The 19,831-nt window shown below is 36.5% G+C and overlaps 1 protein-coding gene across 1 annotated transcript in view; it reads left to right on the plus strand.

Annotated features, from left to right (window-relative positions):
• Positions 1–1,602: 1,602 nt before the first annotated feature.
• Positions 1,603–19,831, plus strand: part of LOC129216827 (uncharacterized) — a 47,620-nt gene continuing 29,391 nt past the window's right edge. The window contains exons 1-5 of the mRNA XM_054851044.1: positions 1,603–1,678; positions 5,474–5,602; positions 8,331–8,504; positions 10,683–10,763; positions 14,892–14,898. Coding sequence (XP_054707019.1) covers positions 1,603–1,678; positions 5,474–5,602; positions 8,331–8,504; positions 10,683–10,763; positions 14,892–14,898 — 467 coding nt within the window. The remainder of the gene's footprint in view (positions 1,679–5,473; positions 5,603–8,330; positions 8,505–10,682; positions 10,764–14,891; positions 14,899–19,831) is intronic.

A 19,831-nucleotide genomic window follows, 5' to 3' on the forward strand; every position in this document is an offset into this window, starting at 1 on the left:
TTTTAGTGAAAATTTTTTGCGAATACAATACTTCCTTTTACAAAAAAGGACGTATTGTATTCGCGAAAAAACTTCACTCAAAAATCAGCTTTAATTTCCATCTTTCTCACCCCCGAATGAATATTGAGTTTTTTTTCGACCCGACCGCTCGTGGATATATGCCTAGGAACCTACAGACACCAGAAATATTCATTTTGACGACCCCCGATTTAATTGCAACGAATTTTCTCGTGACGTCCGTATGTATGTGCGTATGCATGTGCCATAACTCAAAAACGTTACGTCCTAGAAAAATGAAATTTGGTACGTAGACTCCTAGTGGGACCTAGTTGTGCACCTTCCCTTTTGGTTGCATTCGGATGTTCCTAAGGGGGACTTTTGTCCCTTTTTTTGGAGGGAGAGGGGAATCATCGTTAATTTCGATGTAAACTCGAGTGGTGTTATTATTTGTCTTACACTTGGCGATATATGATCAGTCTTTCGGCCGCCAAGTTTTGTCGCCAACTTGGCGACAAATTTGGCGATTTATTTTAAAAAATAATGACATCAGCTCGTTTGTAAAAGGAAGTAAAAAAAAATAAGAGATAAAAATCTAAAAGTTTGGACTTTTGATTCGCTCAAAGGGTAAAACTGATGAGGCAAATTTCAAAGGAATACAAAAATGTGAGGGAAAAAAACTTTGGATTACTTGACATGGAATGACCGTAAAATTAACATTGCATTGTACAAATCACAAAAATGATATCATTAACGAAACAATAAACAAATTAAGCAATTAAAAAATCAAACCGACAGAAATGACTACCAGTGAATGACATTTTAAAAATTGTCTTGAGTTCATAAAATTGAAGTGTTATTCATATGAAGTTGCACTATCTAATTTTCTTACTTTATATTGTACTTCAAGAAATTCTTTAAATGAGTTCTCGAGAAAAACACTGGAGATTTAGTTACAGCTATGTACAAGAAATGTAGTTAACAACTGCTAAAGTGACCATAGCAATTAGACAAATATATATGTGTTACCTTTGAGTTTACTGTGTTAATTTATATCAAAATACTAAAAACACAACGCAAAGGCTTCACAATAACAGAGCTAATACACTCTTCAGCCAACGGCTGAGACGAGTTAAAAAGGAGACTAACTTTTCTATATTCACCCGATGCACGGCTGTTAATAATCCTAGAGAAGTCATTCCACGGGATTCGATTTCTTTCTCGATGTTTTCTTTTTATTCCATTCACAAATCTTATACTTCAGTTCAATATTAGGGGGATGTGTGTTCGTTAGAAGAAACTATTTACAGGTCAAGTTAGTGATAGTTTGGGATGAAAATGAATGGAACAGACGCCAAATTTAGCCAGATTACAACAAACTAATCATGAAAATAATTACTGTTTACTGAATTTGTATTAATATGAAGTTGCACTATCTAATTTTCTTACTGTATATTTCCGACTCATTTCTTACTAGTGAAATGTACTGTTTTTTTTCCAGATAGTCTGTCAAGAATCAACGAAATATGTGAATATTTTATGACTCCCGGACTCGCATCATTCATGTTTGATAGTGAAACATCAAAATGCTACTACTTGCCAAATATGACGAAGCAGACAATAGAGTTTTGGCTTAGGAGGAGGACCGATATCTACTCGGTGCATTTGTATCTACCAAAAGGTAAGTTAGGAGTTTTTTTTAGACTAGTTTTCTTGCATACAAAGTCAATTTTTGTTTATTCTGCCCTTTTCCAAGAAATGTATATAGTGCCTTTGCGAAACAAAAAAATACGACCTCAAAAAAAATCATCTTACATAATCGAAAATTGAGCGTATGTATGTATGTATCTATATCTTCCGAGTTGCTTCTTCCGAACGTAGGTGAAATCACCATCGAACCAGGTATCGCTGGATTCATAATTTTCCCGTCTTTATGTTCGATTGTTTAACATAACATTATCCTCCGATAATAATTAGCGGAGGTATCAATTAAAACCTTAATTATGATACTTAGATTTCGTCATCAGATCCCTATCTTTTTCGAAGGCTTTCCTCCATTCAACTTATTATTCAGTGCTTCATCTCCACTTTCCGTAACAATGCTTTTATTGAAATTTATAGCGTGAAGAAAATCTTTGAGAAGAAAGATCTGTTGCATTTTTTTCTCGAATATGAAAAAAATAAAATTCTGGATTTTGCTTTGAGGCTTTTCGTGTCGTAAGGCTTAAAATGTTTCCTTTTTGGTTATTTTTTTGAAATCTGCCGCAAAATTTTACTGTTTTTTTTTCAAGCATGATTATTGAACACGGGTCACTTGACATAACTTTTATTTTTGAGGTAGACCAAACAAAGCCGGGCGACGCAGCTAGTCTATTAATATTTTTTTCCGGGGTTCATCTTCAGGTAACATCATACTTAAATCCTGTTAAAAAGTGAAGCTAAAGAGATATATTTTATCAAAAATTTCGAACTCGCTAAATTCGTTATCAGTTCCTTCGATATTATGAGGGCCAATCCGTGGTTAAGGTTGTGAAGTTCACACAACTTCAAGTGCTCATTTTTTACTCAAAAATGCTGTTTAATTGTTGATAAAAACAAGGAATAATAAAGTTCCCGTTCAACATACCTATCACCTAATTATAGTTAGAAATTTCTAATTAATAGTGGGATTTGTAGAAAATTTTTAAAAATTTAGTTACGGGTGTGATATAATAATTTCTCCATCATTCAGGCATTACATAAAAAAGAAAATACTAAGCAGTTTTGTTCAAAATTTGAATCGTCGGAATTTTTGATTAAGGTTACGGGTTTTGATTAAGGCAAAAGCGCTTACAGGTGTGTAACATTTTCAGGGGTGTTCCCATAGGGCAGGTCCCCCCCCCCCTTGGGGGTCCACCGAGCCTTAATAGGGGGTCCGTTACAAACATCAGGGAAAAAACTGTTTTAAACACGTTAAATGGTATTTAAATAATGATCATATATTTGAAAACTAGAACTTTCACCTTCGAAATACGTTGTCCTTTGAAAACGACACCTCGAGGTACAATGGTGTGAGATCATGCACTGTAAATTCCCATTACATTGGAAACACGTTTGGAAGACTTCAAGTCAGAAAAAAGTGTTCCCTGAATGTGCTCTAAAATGTGTTCAAAATTTGAGGATACCTCCAGCTCCTTTTTTTTTTTTTTTTTTTTGAGTTTTATTTTTATTACAAAAGCAGTTTTACACTTGTATGCTAATAATTTTTTTTTTAAAAATCCGATTTTTTTTTTGAGCAACCACGATTGCTTATTGTTCTCGCTTGACTGCTTTGATGTCCTATCATTTTATTTTTCCACCGCCACCCTCCGCAGCATCACCGTCGACCGACTCCTCACGATGCTGCTCCTCTAGCGAAAGCCGTCTCCAGGTTGCATCCATGTCCTACACACACGCGCATACATACACAACTACACACACACACACTCACTCACACAAACACATGCACACAACTACCCACACATTCATGCCTGCACACACACAAACACACATGCCTACACACACATACACATACTCCCCCCCACACACATTCATATACACAACTACCCACACACTCATGCCAGAACAGACACACATGCCCACACACAAACACACACGCCTACATACCCACACTCGTGATTGCGAAAACCATAATTTGAATTCAAGATGTCAAAATTCAAATTATTATTATTATTTTTTTACATTAGTCGAAATGCCTCCCCTGGCGAGAGCCACTCCTGTCAACTTCTTGGTACACTACTGACTGTTTACATCGCCTGTCATCTATTTCAGTAGTTTTCCGCTCATGTTTCAAAACGAATACGTAAAATCTGTACTTCATAGCCGAAAAATTGCATTTTTTGGATTATTACAGCGTTATAGGTACAATCTTATTCCGCTCTAAGCCATAGCAAAGTAATTCCACAAACAAAATTTCCTATATATTTATTTTCCACAGTGTTACAAGAGCACGAGTCCGAACCTTTTTGCGCACCCGACGAACGTTTTACGCTCTCCTGCCAAGTAGTGAAAAATAACTTACGTTACTCTGACTTTTAGGTGCACAGCTATGACTTTTAACTGAAAAACAACATTTTAACAATTTTCGATGCATCTGAATGACAGCGAACCTTCTTTTCAACTTCTAGGCTCTATAAGCATTGCAGTGGAAAATTCCTTAGGCGGACAAATATGTGGTGAATTGAAAACCGTTACTGGTAAGGATACCTTTGAAATATTGAATATTATCATCTTTTTTATTATTTACGTGATTATTTTTATGCATTGATATTGTTTTTAATTTATAAATTAGTTGTTGCTTTTTTCATTTTGATCTTCTTACTTTGTCGCAATCTTCTCAAAGTTGGTTCTTATCCCATTATCTTTTACTTAAAGTTATTCTTTATTTTTTGATTTTGCTGGTAAAATGTTTACGCATTGCGTTTAATTTTCATAGCTAGAGTCGATATCAGGATCAGCATCCAGGTAGCTTCGGTAATTTAGTTTTGGTGGCTGCATGCGTAGGTTCAGATTCCGACTTCGAATTAGTAAATTGTGTCAAATGGGAAGAACATGCTTTGCAATACAAGCGAGCGATTGGATGTCTTTTGTTTTAAAGACGAAGACAAAGCTAGGGGTAAGCAGAGATCGACAAAAAGTTTAAAATCATGTTAAAACGTTCAGGCTCTATGTCAGAATTTGTAAGTAAATTCACTGACTAGGCTTCTGATAGAAAGAAATAGTCGCCAAGGTATTTTTTCGATACACACATAAGACAAATCATAAATTCAAAAGCAGAATAGAAGGATCAACATACGGGGTCCACTCCTTTTTGACCAATTAAGGAACCCCGTAAAATTTGAATGGGCCCAGACTGTTGATTCTGCTGTTGAATGTGTCGATTATAAAACTATTTCAATGGTGTAGTTATTTAGTAGTACTGAATAACATTTAACGACTGGGCTTACATTTTTTTTTCCTTTCCTGTTTTTTTTTACGCAGTCTGGTTTTTTGTTTCTATTTAATAACTAGCAAATCGCCCGTCAAGGTATGACGGGTAACAATTGCTTCTACATTTGAACGAAGCCATTGCCTGTTTGGTGATATTTTGATACTTGAAATGGTAACCCTAACTCCAGTAGATGAACCCCAAACTCCAGTAGGCAGACTCCAGTTTCTCCAACTACTGGCAAACTCCAGTAGTTGACCCTTTTTTCGTTTCTTCATTCTCCTGAAATGACACAGTCTTACCAGTAAAACAGTGAAGTGACCGGATCGAGTTCAGCCTTGTCCCCATAAAGCCTTTCCCTGCATGTTAAACACGACCAAAATACATTATCAAATGATCATGCCGTGGCGCGAGTTTCATTGTTGAAACGCGCGGGTTACTCGATGATCGGGTATTATTTATACGAGGATTTTTTCTTCTTATGTGTAATAGAATATTTTTCTTCTTCAGAAACTGACCAATGGGTGGAGATAGAGTGCGAGTGGAATGTAGGAGAGATTGACAGATTACTCATTATGAATACATCATCAACGCCTTCTGTATTTTCCGTCTGTGAGATAAAAGTTTTCAACACGGATGGTAAGTGAGCAATTTTATTTTGCGCATCTTATATGGTTAAAAACTGAGTGTATGTATCTATGTCCGAGTTACTTCTCCCGAACCAGTGAACTGACCATCCCACCAGGTATCGATAGATTCGTTATTTTCCCGTCTTTATGTTTGAATATTTAACATAATCCTCTGATAATATTCGCTGAGATATCAACTTACAACTATTAGTTATGACACTTAGATTTCGGCATGAAATCCCTATTTTTCGAAGACTTTCCTCCACTCAAATGATTATTCAGTGCTTCATCTCAACTTTCCGCAACAACGCTTATATTAAAATTTGTAGCGTGAAGAAAATCATTGAGAAGAAAGATCTGTTGCCATTTTTTTCTCGAATATGAACAAATAATATTCTGGCTTTTGTTTTGAGGCTTTTCCTGTAATCGGGAGATTTAAAATGTTTCCTTTTTGGTTATTTTTTCGCTATCTGCCGCCAAATTTTAATGATTTTTTATTCAAGTCTGATTGTTGAACGCGCGTCACTTGACATAACTTTTCTTTCCGAGGTAGACCGTGCAAAGCCGGGTGAGGCAGCTAGTCAAGCTTTAAATTAAGTTTGGCACACGTGTAGATTTGAACATTTTCCCCCCAAGTTTCAACTTAAAAAATAGAAATTCGGCCTTTTACAAGAGCATTAATTTTTAAGTGTTCTCATTAAAAATATTTAGAAACATTTTTAAAAAACATTAACAAAACTTTGATCAATGATTCTAAATTACAGGATTTTTTTTGAATAATACTAAGTACTTTTCATAATACACTCAAAATGACAAAATAACTTTTCTGGGCTAGAAAGGACAATTTAAGGAAATTCTCTAAGACGCACTAATGACTTAAGACGCACTTCGTTTGTGGTGTCATTTTCTTGGAATAAATGAAAACTACAGGAATACTTAAATTGTCTTTTCTGTCCCAGAAAAGTGATTGGTCCGTTTGAGTGCATAGTGAAAAGTGCTTAGTATTAGAAAAACCTTTTATTTTTCCTTTACCTTTTATTTTTCATTTTTTCCCACACGTCGTTTGCACTGAGCACGGCCTCACTAGATGGCGCTGACGCTTAACAGGCCTTGACAATTTCTGAGTATTCTGTATTAAACCGATGCAACTACGATCCGCTCATGCATCCACCAATCAATGTAAACGTTTCAAAGTATGTTTGATTTCGATTGGAGCTCGCCCATTTTGACCGCAAGAGGCGCTGAACGGAAACCCTGCATCCACCAATCAATGTCGACGTTTCAAAGTATGTTTAATTTCGATTGGAAATCGCCCATTTTGACCGCAAGAGGCGCTGAGCGGAAACCCTGCATCCACCAATCAATGTCAACGTTTCAAAGTATGTTTAATTTCGATTGGAAATCGCCCATTTTGACCGCAAGAGGCGCTGAGCGGAAACCCTGCATCCACCAATCAATGTCAACGTTTCAAAGTATGTTTAATTTCGATTGGAGCTCGCCCATTTTGACCGTAAGAGGCGCTGAACGGAAACCCTGCATCCACCAATCAATGTCAACGTTTCAAAGTATGTTTAATTTCGATTGGAACTCGCCCATTTTGACCGTAAGAGGCGCTGAACGGAAACCCTGCATCCACCAATCAATGTCAACGTTTCAAAGTATGTTTAATTTCGATTGGAGCTCGCCCATTTTGACCGTAAGAGGCGCTGAACGGAAACCCTGCATCCACCAATCAATGTCAACGTTTCAAAGTATGTTTAATTTCGATTGGAACTCGCCCATTTTGACCGCAAGAGGCGCTGAGCGTCTGCATCCACCAATCAATGGCAACGTAATAGAAACAGGGGTTTCCTGTAGTCACCATGAGTTTCAGCGATTGTCACGGCCTATGAGAATTAAGTGGGGCCATAGATGAACACAGTAATAAACAAACAATTATTTTCTGTATCATTTTTATTCGTATACAGTAGACCCTCGTTTTACGCGGGGATTACGTCCCACGGATATGCCGCGTAAATCGAGACCGCGTCAATGGAGACCTAATACTAGTCTTAAAATAGGGGTTTGGTTCCGTAAATAACAAAATACTTCATTCTAGTGATGACTCATTGTAAAATAAGTTTAATGCGTACTGATATCGACTTTTATGCATAAAGAAAACCTAAATTAATTTCGTGTCGTGTTTATAAAGAAGAGCTGGCTATGATAGTCTTTTAGCAGTCATTAAGAATTTTTCTGTCATTCTTTGCAGAGCATTAACGTATCCATGATCACTCGCGTCATTTCCACGATAGAATCTTCCTTCAGTAACAAATCAAAAAGATCGTTTCTATTGTCTGGGAATGGCTCAAAATGTTCAATGTGAACGTGTTTTGGTTGTGCGTCACCGACATCGGTATCCTCGTTGGTTTCGGCCTCCTTTGTCACTCCTAAAAGCGCTTCTTCCAGTGAGTTCTGAACTTTGTGAGTTTATTAACTTTACTTCTGGAAAGATCTCTGAAACCAACCGCGTCATCTGCAATCTTTAGGAGTTTGGATTTTGAACGTGGGGAAAATGTTATCTGTTTGCATTGCCGCATCCGCGTGAAACCGAAACTCATCGGCGTAAAATAAAATAAAGGAGTCAAATCTTAAACCGCGTATAATCGAAACCGCGTAAAATAAACCCGCGTAAAACGAGGGTCTACTGTATTCTAATCGCTCACTATTATCAGCGATCATTATCAATCTCGTTCCAGGGATTCCTGTGTATGGCAGCATGGAAGCTGTTTATAGGACCTCCCCTGACGAGTTTTACTTGACTGACAGCAAACCTGCAACATGCCATTCCTTTGCAGGAGTGACTCAATCTCTATTCGTTGCTCTGGTGGTGCCAGTCATGATTGCCCCCATCAGACTGTTCGTGCCGAAAGGTTTGTTTTTTGCATCATTTTTGCTCTATTTTGTTTTAATAAGTACAAAGTGCGTCTAAGAAGTTAAGTGAACGGAAGTGGAAAACAAAAAGCAAAAACAAAACATGGGATTAAAGTAGCTTTAGTATCGATCAAAGTTGCCTACAATCACTAGCGCAGCCAGAAACATCTTCTGGGGTTTTTTTTTATCAAAAATAGCTCTGGGGGGGGGGGAGTTGATCAAAAATACCTTCTGAAGGGGTTTTTTTCTATCAAAAAAACCTTCTGCAGGGGTTTTTTTTTAATAAAAAATACCTTCTGAAGGTTTCTTTTTTTGATCAAAACAGTATATGCATAAGCTACTGTATTACAATTTGCATTTATGTTAAAACCAATGCCTCTTGGGGGTGAAAGCCGCGCTACTTGCTACTAAATTTTCCTCATAAGTTCATCTGTACACAAATCAATAATGGAGGTAGTTAAACTTTAATTAACTAGGTTAGGGTAGTTAAAACTTTTACCAAACAAACTTTTACTAAAACTTTATTGACCAAGCGAAAGTACTTGACTCGTGTGCTTTGGTAAGCAAAAATTTTTTTTTTCTAACTCATTTTTACTTCCTTTTACAAAAAATTAAGTATTGTATTCGGGAAAAAAATTTTACCCAAACATCGGCCTCAATTTCCATTTTGCTCACCCCCGAATTAATGCTGAGTTTTTTTTCCAATCACACATGGATGCCTAGGAACGTACAGACACCCGAAATATCCATTTTGACGATCCCCGAGTTAATTACAACGACTTTTCTCGTGACGTCTGTATGTACGTATGTATGTGTGTATGTATCTCGAATAACTCAAGAACGAAATGTCCTAGAAAGTTGAAATTTGGTACGTAGACTCCTAGTGGGGTCTAGTTGTGCACCTTTCTTTTTGGTTGCTTTCGGATGCTCCAAAGGGGATCTCTTGCTCCTTTTTTGAGGGAAATCATTGTTAATTTCGATTTAAACTCAGGTGGTGTTATAATTTGGCGGACACTTGGCGATATATCGCCAGTCTTTTGGTCGCCAAGTTTTGTCGCCAAATTGGCAACAAATTTGGCGATTTTTTTTCTATTTTTTTTAAAAATCTGGTTTTAATTTAGCCACTGTTGGTGATATTTCGAGAGTAAACTATTGAATCATATTAAAAGTGCCAATAATGAGAAAATGACATTAAATTGGAGTAAAAGGAAGTCATGTGATGCACACATCAGCTCGTTTATCTGGTATTTTTTTAATTACTAGTGATACCCGCACGGTTTTGCCCGTAATAGAAAAATCAAAAGGTCTTTTGATTCGCCTGTATATTTACAAATAATGTATGGTGAATTTTCTCGCCAGTTGACTTGTACCCATGTTACGGTTCCACGTTATGATAATTTCGTATCTCGCCAATTGGCTTGTGCCCATGTTACTGTTCCAAGTTATGATAATTTCGTCATTTACTCGTTCATCTTATTTTTTGTTCTTAAAATTGGAATAGAAAAAGAACAAAATCGAATTTTCGAAAAATCGCTTCGAGGTGCACACCCCCATGCTACAAACTAACTTTGTGCCAAATTTCATGAAAATCGGCCGAACGGTCTAGGCGTTTTGCGCGTCACAGACATCCTACAGACATCCAGACATCCTCCGGACAGAGAGACTTTCAGCTTTATTATTAGTAAGGAAGTTTACCTGTCACGTGTAAGACACACTTTTTGGACATCAGCTTCAGAGTTCTTGATTCCAGCAATATATCCTTCGATTCTGTTGCTGAAAATCTGTTGCATATATACTTTGCTTTCCTGCTAATTACTTTGTAGTGATAATTTCAAAAAGAAACTAACACAGAACCAATACACAGGAAATCAGATATTTTGTCTCGCACGTGGCAGACTTACTGAATATTTTTTGACTTGTTGAATATTCTTATTTTGAGAACGCTACGAAGTTTGCTAGGAAAGATATAAATGATGGCAATCTGAACATTTACAGCCAAATCTTACTAAAGAACTTCAATTAAAACTACATCGGAGGGGGGAGAAGTTACGAACTGCTTTCATTATTACTGATTTATCATGCATCATTACTACTTTTTACATAAATATGAACTATTTTTTTAAATTATTTTCTGTCACAGTTTTTGATCAATAACAAATATGATTTTCTATTTTCAGGTTCTATAAACATTGGAATTAGATTAACATCAGGCTATAGCACCATCGACAGAGCACGGTGTGAAATTGACATTGAAACAGGTAAGCGTACCACATTTATAAAGAACATAATAGAATCGTGTACAAAACGAAAACCAGAGCAAAGATGCCCATATAGTGGGGCACGGGGGGGGGGCTCAAGCCCCCCCCCCCCTAGAAATGAAAACTTCCTTGTTTTTAGTGCTTTTTTCTTTGCAAAAATGTATAAAAATTTCTTTTCCAGCCATTAATGAATGAGTTATTAAAAATGTCAAATTTTAATATCTCTAATCGGTTTCCACGGGGAAAATATTCTGCTAGACCAAGGGGAAAATTTTTGAGCCCCCCCCCCCCCCTTGAAATTTTGCATATGTGCGCCCTTGAACCAGAGTGAAAACGCAAAAAGCAGTTACTGTCTGATCCCGGATTGTATGGAAAGGCAAGCTTCCGTTTTACAGGCGGAAATGGACGCATCTATTAGCTTCCGGGGATGTCATCTTTCGCAGATGTACATTAGCCTCTAACTTAAGCAGACTCGTTCAAATGAGCGGAACACGCTCATCACATTTTTACTTTTCCCCCTCGTTCAGATAGACGCGTCTTAACTGGACGTTTGCCAATTATATACAATCCGTGGTTAGACAGTACTTGTGTAACGAATTTGGGTTTAAACCAGAAAATGGCCGCCGCTCGTGTGCTGGTTTGATAAGTTTCATACTTAAACTGTTTTCATGTAGTCATTAGCTTAGCTTTGAGTATACTGCATATGAATTCGTGGAGTGTAAACAACTTTTTTTGCTGTTATCAAGGGCGCAGAGAGACAAGGCGGGCCCCTTGTCAGAAATGTCGCCGGGCCCCTGCCGCTCTCCAAAAAAGGAGGAAAAAGAAAATAGGGGGGAGAAGAAAGTAAAAAAGGGGAGGGGGGAGACAAAAAAATCAAAACTGTTTACTAGAAAACAATTAACTCTATTTAAAGTACCACAACAGTAAATACCAAAACAGTAAATTTACTTAATCTTTACGTTTTCTTTTATTCGAAGATTCCCCCCCCCCTTTTTCTTTTTCCCTTTTTTCTCTTTCTTTTTATTCCGTTTTTTCTCTTTTTTTACGCCAGTTACCGACTGAGCTATTCGGGCAACAAAAGGTCGAGCTATTGATGCAACAAAAATGCGTCATGATTATTATTTATTTTATTCAGAAACTACACAGCTTCACACACAGAGGACTGCGTACTAAGCGCCTAGCTTCCGAACCCACACCCAGGAAAGATTTACAGCACAAGAGAAGGAAATAACACCAAGGGCACCGGCAGGAATCGAACCCACGACCCCCGGCTTGGAAGACGAAGCTTCTGCCACTGAGGCGCAGCCCCCTATTATTGATTTAATTCTAATTTATTGATGCCCCATTCCCATTAGTTCTCACCGTGATGTTACATAGCCTTCCCCAATGAATGGAGCATTCAAGAATTTTTCAATTCGAACCAGTTCCCGAGATTAGCGCGTTCAAACAAACAAACTCTTTAGCTTTATATTATTAGTATAGATTGGTTACAGTTAATTTGCATTCTTATCTTTTTTATTATTATTTTACTAATAATAAAGCTGAATGTCCCTCTGTCTGTCCGGATCTCTGTGACGCGCCAGCGTCTAGACTGTTCGGCCAATTTTCATGAAATTTGGCACAAAGTTAGTTTGTACCATGGGGGTGTGCACTTCGAAGCGATGTTTCGAAAATTCGATGTGCTTCTTTTTCTAATTCAATTTTAAGAACAAAAATATCATAAGATGGACGAGTAAATTACGAAATGATCGTAACGTGGAACCGTAACATGGGTACAAGCCAATTGGCGAGAAAATTCACCATACATTATTTGTAAAAATACAGGTGAACCAAAAGACCTTGTCATATTTCTATTACGGGCAAAGCTGTGCGGGTACCACTACTTTAAAAATAAACGGGAGTATCCATTATTCTAAGCTTAGCTTTGGAGTCGTACGTTCGATTCCCACCAGGGCCTTTGTCGTAACCATTCATGTTCGGCCCAAGTCCCTTCTTTTTTTCGTTTGAATGTTTGAGTGTGGACTCAATACATAATTTGACTGCATTATATCTAGACAAAAACTGAAATTCCTTTTTAACGTTTTGGAAAATGAATCATTTTTAAATGAAATATTTATTGCTTGTTTCCTAGCCAATTATCCTCTCATTGTCAGATATGGATCAATGGGTGACGGTGGATTGTGCATCAAATTTGGATTCACCGATTGACAGCGTGGATATTGAAGTCAGAAAATTATCTAGTATTTGTGAGATATAAATATTTACAAGACGAGGCGAGTTAGAATTTTTCAGCATGCAAGTGCATTGACTAAAACTTTCTATGTAATGACACTGTACGAACCCCGCATGGGATAATATCTTCATACTGGCTGCGTCGCCCGGCTTTGCACTTTCCACCATGAAAATAAAAGTTACGTCAAGTTGCACGTGTTCAACAGTCATGCTTGAAAAAAGAAAAAAAATCAGTAAAACTTTGCGGCAGATTCCGGAAAAATAACCAAAAAGGAAACATTTTAAACCCACGGATTACAGGAAAAGCCTCTAAAACGAAAGCATAAATTTTATTTGTTCATATTCGAGAAAAAAAGGGCAACAGATCTTTCGTCTCGACGATTTTCTTCACATTACAAATTTTAATAAAAGCATTGTTACGGAAAGTTGAGAGGAAGCACTGAATAATAATTTAAATGGAGGAAAGCCTTCGAAAAATAGGGATTTTATGCCGTAGTTGATAGTTTTTAATTGATATCCCCGCTAATTATAATCGGAGTATTATGTTAAATAGCCAAACATAAAGACGGGAAGATGACGAATCCACCGATACCCAGTTCGTTGGTCATTTAACTGTCATTCGGGAGAAGTAACTTGGACAGAGATACATACGTACATAGGTACATACGCTCAGTTTTTAATTGTAAAGGATTTCTGGAAAATTCCTTCAAATGATGCTGAATGACCTCTCCATTTTCATAAAAACACTTTAGATTAAAGTTTTACGCTATTACATTGGCGTTAAGGTTTTAAATCTCCTTCTAAAAAACAGGTAATTAAATGATAGCTTGTTCTGTTGTACGGTTGGTTGGATGTAAACAGCACTGCAGAAATCAAGGGCTATGAAAAAATACGAATCTTTAATGAATATTCTTAAAAGTGTGCCAAAAATTGTTTTGAAAATGGGACATGGGCAAAGTTTCAAAACTTGTTCTTATATGCGTAACAAAAGTAAAGAAATAGTCTGCTGAACTGAATTAATACTCTGAAAAGTGTTCCACAAACAATTTGCTATGAATTGTGCTAAATAACAAGGGTTTGTGTTCAAAAAGTTTTAAAATTTGAAGTGGATGTAGTATAGAAAAAGGCAATTGGGAAGAAGCAGAAAAGTTGCATCCATGCCAAATAAGCAGAGGAAGAAGTACAGTCAATTACCCTTACTTGGGACAGCTTTGAGTTTTTACCTTTAGTAGCACATTAATCATATAAGGTCCGGATATTAATTTCCAGGACTGACTTAACTCTGAGAGAACAAAAAGCCGGAAGACGGCGCTAATGGTTGCATATTGAAGGGCGTTTTCTTGCGCATGTGCAGTGCAATCGGCGCCATTCTGAAGTAAGTGGTTATCGCGGAATGGCGCATTAAAACGTAGCTCTTAAATTCCTGTTGTCGAAGTTGAAATGGACCTGTGGTCCAAAGTTTAACCCTCTATCTCCATTAGAAAAAATGTTACAAGCGAATTAAACGAAGTTCAAAAATCTGTTCTCTGTTCAAGTTTTTAACCATTTTATTTTGCGTTTCCACGGTAACTCTTTTTGAATCCATTTGTTTATTTCCATCTTTCTCATTTTCAATTCTTAAACTTATTTTATTTTGTGTTTCCATGGTTGGGTTTTTTAAATCCATCTTTCTCATGCTATTTTAATTTCTTAAAAGTATTTTAATATCTGTCGTCATTGTTTGGAGAGGAAATTTTGCATGATGGTTTCTTTTTCTTTTATTTATGCTTGATTGTTGAATATGTCTCTTGACACAATTTTTATTTTCAAAGTAGACCGGGCAAAGCCGGGCAACGCAGCTAGTAGAAAACATAAATTGCACCAGATACTGAATGTGCTGTTCAATTCATGTTGTAGATTCCTGGTGCAGACATCTTCCTATGCCTTCCAATGCCTCTAACGCATATTTTCAATTTGATCGTTCGACAGCGATTCTTCACTGCGAAGAAGAAAGCGAATCCCCAGTCTTCAGTTGCCGAGACGACCAGTGGTATGGGGATTATGGGTTATGTAGAGGTAAGTGACCATCAGCGATGACGTTGATTTGCTCTTTCGTGTTGAATATTTATCCACAGACCCGAACCTCAGAGCAGGGATTGGTAAATGGACGGAGCAAGTGCAATCATTGGCTAAGCAAAAGCTTGGGCAAAGAGCTCAAGTCACGTGACTAAACAACGACGAATGGTTAAGTGCGTGTTGTGACTCTTGGTTAAAGTTATACACGTCATCTAACATAAACAAACTATTTATTCTACAACATTAAGATTTAAAATTGAGATACAATTAAGGTTGACACATAACAGAAAAAGCACAGAGGTTGGCGTGCAACCTTCTGATCTGGAGTCAGAGACTGAACTGAATGTTAGGGGATCCTTACCCTTGGAAATTACAAACTTTGGACACTTTCTATTGGCTGATGCCCACGTGTACAGTGCGCGGTGCACATGTGATGCACACGTGATGTGTGGGTGTTATACCCCCCATAGATATTTTGTGAGACTGACTGATCGTCACTGCATGCCTTTGTCTCCCCGTTCAAATAAATCTTGCAAGATATTGGTAACAAAATTCAGCTTTTTTTTCTGTTTCTGAAGCATTCAAATGCTGCTCAACTCACTTATTCACAATGCAAACTTAAGATAATATTCCCCCATCCGTAACCTAACGAAATGTGAAGTTTTTACTGTGTATCCTATTTTTAGTTGGACAGTTGCGTGATTCAGCGATTGAGTTTGTTATTGTTAAAGGTTCCGGTGCGACTTCCAACTGTCTTGAAATGACGACACAGTTCTTGAGAAAAACACAGGAGATTTATTTATATTATGTACAGGAAAGATCGTTAACAACTGCTAAATTAATCATCAGCAATTAAGCAAATATCAATCAACACCGTAAACTGAACGGTTACACACGTATTTACTTCCAAATACGAAAACAACACAGCGAAATGCCTCGCAATAAACAGAGCTAATACACTCTCAGTACGAATTCTCAATCGAGACTGACTATTTATCATGCGGGACGGCTATTTATAGACATCGAAAGAGAACTCTCAAATATTCCACATGATTCCCGAAAATCGTAGACCGTTATCTTATTTCTTTCCATTCACAAATTTTATCATTCAGAAATGAGGGGATCCGCATACTACGGGGGCTGTATATTCATTAAGAGAAACTATTTACAGGTTACGTTGCTACAATAATTTTAGATGAAAGATAATTTAATAAACGCCAAATTTAGCTACATTACGACAAATCAATCACAAAAATAATTACTATTTACAGAATTTTTAACATTATTATGCTGCTATCAAGATTTCAAGTTTGATTTTTCGCTTATTTCATTCCTTTGTAAGCAAATGGCTAAAAACGACACTTTTTTTTTTTTTTGTTCTCTGAAAGGTGAGCAAGTAGCAGCTTGGGCAAAGATCTCAGGGCGGTCATTTTAAGCTCGTCAGCTTGCGAGATCGAGATTTTTGCTCACGTGATCGGTTAGGACGCAAAGTTGTATTCTAATCTACTCGAACCTAGCCGCAAGTTATGTTTGATTAGATTAAAATACAACTTTGCGACATTTCACAACCGATCACGTCAGCAAAAATCTCGATCTCGCAAGCTGACGAGCTTGGAATGACCGCCCAGGTCACATGACTTAACTGTGACGAATGGTTGACACGTTGTACGTGAAACGATCGAAGGAAACCTGATTTCTTCCAATGCTTTGCTTCAAGACCTGTCACGTGACTTGGGGTCTTTCCTTCGCGAATGAAACTTTCACTCCCTCCATTTCATCTCTTCCCAGTGATCTGAGCTTGAGGATCTTTTCATAGGAGTAATGTTACTGTTATTTGTACCATTAAACTTCTACAAAAAAAAAAAACTACTATTTCAAATAAAAGGCTGGAAGAACTAAACGCAACGTTAGACGTAAGAAGTTTTGTTTTAAAATCTCAATCCACTCAAGCTCAAAATCTGTGGAAAAAAATTCCCCTTTTACTAATTTTTATGTAAGAAATACACTGGTGAACAATTGCTAAGGGCGAATGGCTAAATCAGCCGTAGCAACACCAAACAAAAACAAAATCTTTCGTGATTATTTACCAGCTTTAAAAGATTGCAAAAAAAGGGAGGCCTTCATTTGTATGCAGCAGGAAAACGATTTTGTGACTTACTTTAGTCTGGCTTTGAGATACGAAAATATTTATCATGTCAAAAAAAGTCTGCATATGTATAACTTGTTGTAGAATTGCTTTATCTGATTTCATATTAATTTGTTATTAGTATGAAGGAATCTAATTAAACAGAATTTTCATTTTCACTTGCTTTCCTACAGATACAGACGAAACTGGAAATGGCACAATGGGTAAGTAATTACATTAAACAGAGAAATAACTGAAATAAGAAATAACAGCTCCAAAAAAGCACAAACTGCGAATGAATGCATGCGAGTGTTTCGGAGTTACAAGGAACGCCTTCTTCGATGAAAAAGAAATGAGCTTATGGATAAAAACTTCTTTTGCATTGAAAAAGGCGCTCCATATCACACCGAATCACGTGTATGTATTAATCTGCAATGGGGTCGTTTCCGAAATTTTGAAAGTATTACTTTCTGAATAAGCGTGATTAAAAACATAGGATCTGACCATTTTTTAAATAATTTGAAATCGTTTAATATTTGTAAAAAAAAGAACTTTAATCGGTGTGCTTTTATTGTTTACGCTTCTGCCGATGACATCACAAATGATGAAATGCCATTCACAGAATAAAATATTAAATCCGCATCTTCGTTGCCAATAAACTCACGTGTGTTGGCAACGATAGAGTTGATAGCAAGCATAGTGGGAATATTTAATGCGCCTCTTGATTCTCATAACATGGAAACGCGGTAGACAAATGCGCCAAATTGCATCATTTGTGACGTCATAAAGACCATGCCTCATTTTGAAAAGCGGACATTTAAAAAAATGAACTAAAAATGAAACGTTGGGGGAAATGAAAGTTTTTTCTCGCTCCATATTACTTTTTTTTTTCTTATTCCATCAATTTCAGAGACTAAAAGTAGTACTTATGACTGAAGGAAACAAACCCCTTTGGTGTTTTTCTTATTTTACTTTTTGGCACAAAGGTCGAAGGAGAATTAGGGTAACACTCCAGTAATTGGCAGGTCACCAGTGATTGGCACTCCCAACAAAAATGTCCTAAAATAAGATTCCTATCCAATCTTTTAAAAGTAGAAGGCTATATGTCAACAGAATTTACCTTTACTTTAAAGATTATAACTTCAATTCATGTTATTGAATGGTAGCAGTGCATAGGAAAGAGAAACAATTGTGGCATGTGTCGAATTAGCCATTTTTGTTGCAAAAGCTTCTTCTCCGGCTTAAGGGACTAATGCACATCAATCCATTAAAATCTGACTTAAAATTCATTTTAAATTTTGATCGTCAAAGTTTTGTTTAGATGAAAGATGTTACTTTGAGTGGGTAGAAGTAAATTTTTGTCTCTTTTTGGGGTTTTGAAGAAATCATGGATGAAACATTCAGTGGTGCTTCAGTTTTGCTAGTCCCCAGTCATTGGCAAATGTGCTTAAAGTCTCCAATGTGTAGCGCAATGTGTCAATAGTTTGATATCTGTTACTTTTGCAGCAAAAATATTATATGAGTTCTACTATTGATTTGTATAATTCGGAATCTACTGTTAAATTTAAAAAAAAAACAATAAAAAACAAATATGTTTGGCCATCACTTTCGGATACTGCGACAGTAGAGAATTGTTCCATTTTTTGTGGTCCCTTTGAATCATCGGTTTAATATTCTTTTTTATTTGAAAACAGCTATAATTCTTGAAATCAAAACTGCATGCCGACTCATCAGTCGGCAAACAGCAATTATCTCGATATTTTTTTTCATGTAACATTCCAAATTTTTATTTCTCTAAAATACGTGTTTAACGTCAAGATGTGTGATTAAACATTAATTTGTGCAAAATTATCTACTTTAAATTAACATCATGTTTCTTATGATAACGAAATTCGTATGTAATCTGAAAGTGAAAATCGAAGTGATTTTCCAGTTCTATTAACATGTGCCAATCACTGGATCACAAGGTGTCATACACTGGGGTATCAGGTGCCAATGACTGGTGATTTGGGTACCTTTTTATACATATATTTTTAAAAAATTACCAATTCAATTATTTTTGCTTTTAGTGAACTGAATAGATGCACAGATGTGTATTCTTTGATACAAAAATATTTACACGTAAATATTTCTTTTCTAAGAAATGAAAAACAGACCCTATGTATTTTAATTGCATATGAAGCAGCTTCACATTCAGCTATGTTGCAGGTTGTATTAATTGACAGATGTAAATGTAACAAAATGAAAAACGAACCTCAGGACAAAAAGCAACTCAAAAGTGCGATCAATGGAAAGGCCAAACATCAAACTATTTATTACATACACTGTCTTGTATTTGCGTTCAGGATGAGTTTGACCTAATACTGCCAAACGAAAGGGGATGAAAGAAAATCCCCTTTCTTTAAGAATTTAGTATTGAACATTCTCCTGTCCAACTCGTATGCGAGTGACGGTAGATAAAAGAAAAACAAATTTCTGAGATTAAAACTGATTTCTGAAATTCCAGCAAATCTGCACACAAAATAAATACATTGAAGAGCGCAGACAAAACAAAATAAAATGACTTTTTTTTTCATCGAGATGATTACATTTTGAGTTACTTGAATTGGCGCTAAAATCTGTAACCGACATTTTCAACAACAATCATGTGAGCTAC

The sequence above is a fragment of the Uloborus diversus genome, chromosome 2, assembly GCF_026930045.1.
Source record: "Uloborus diversus isolate 005 chromosome 2, Udiv.v.3.1, whole genome shotgun sequence".
Lineage (NCBI taxonomy): Eukaryota > Metazoa > Arthropoda > Arachnida > Araneae > Uloboridae > Uloborus > Uloborus diversus.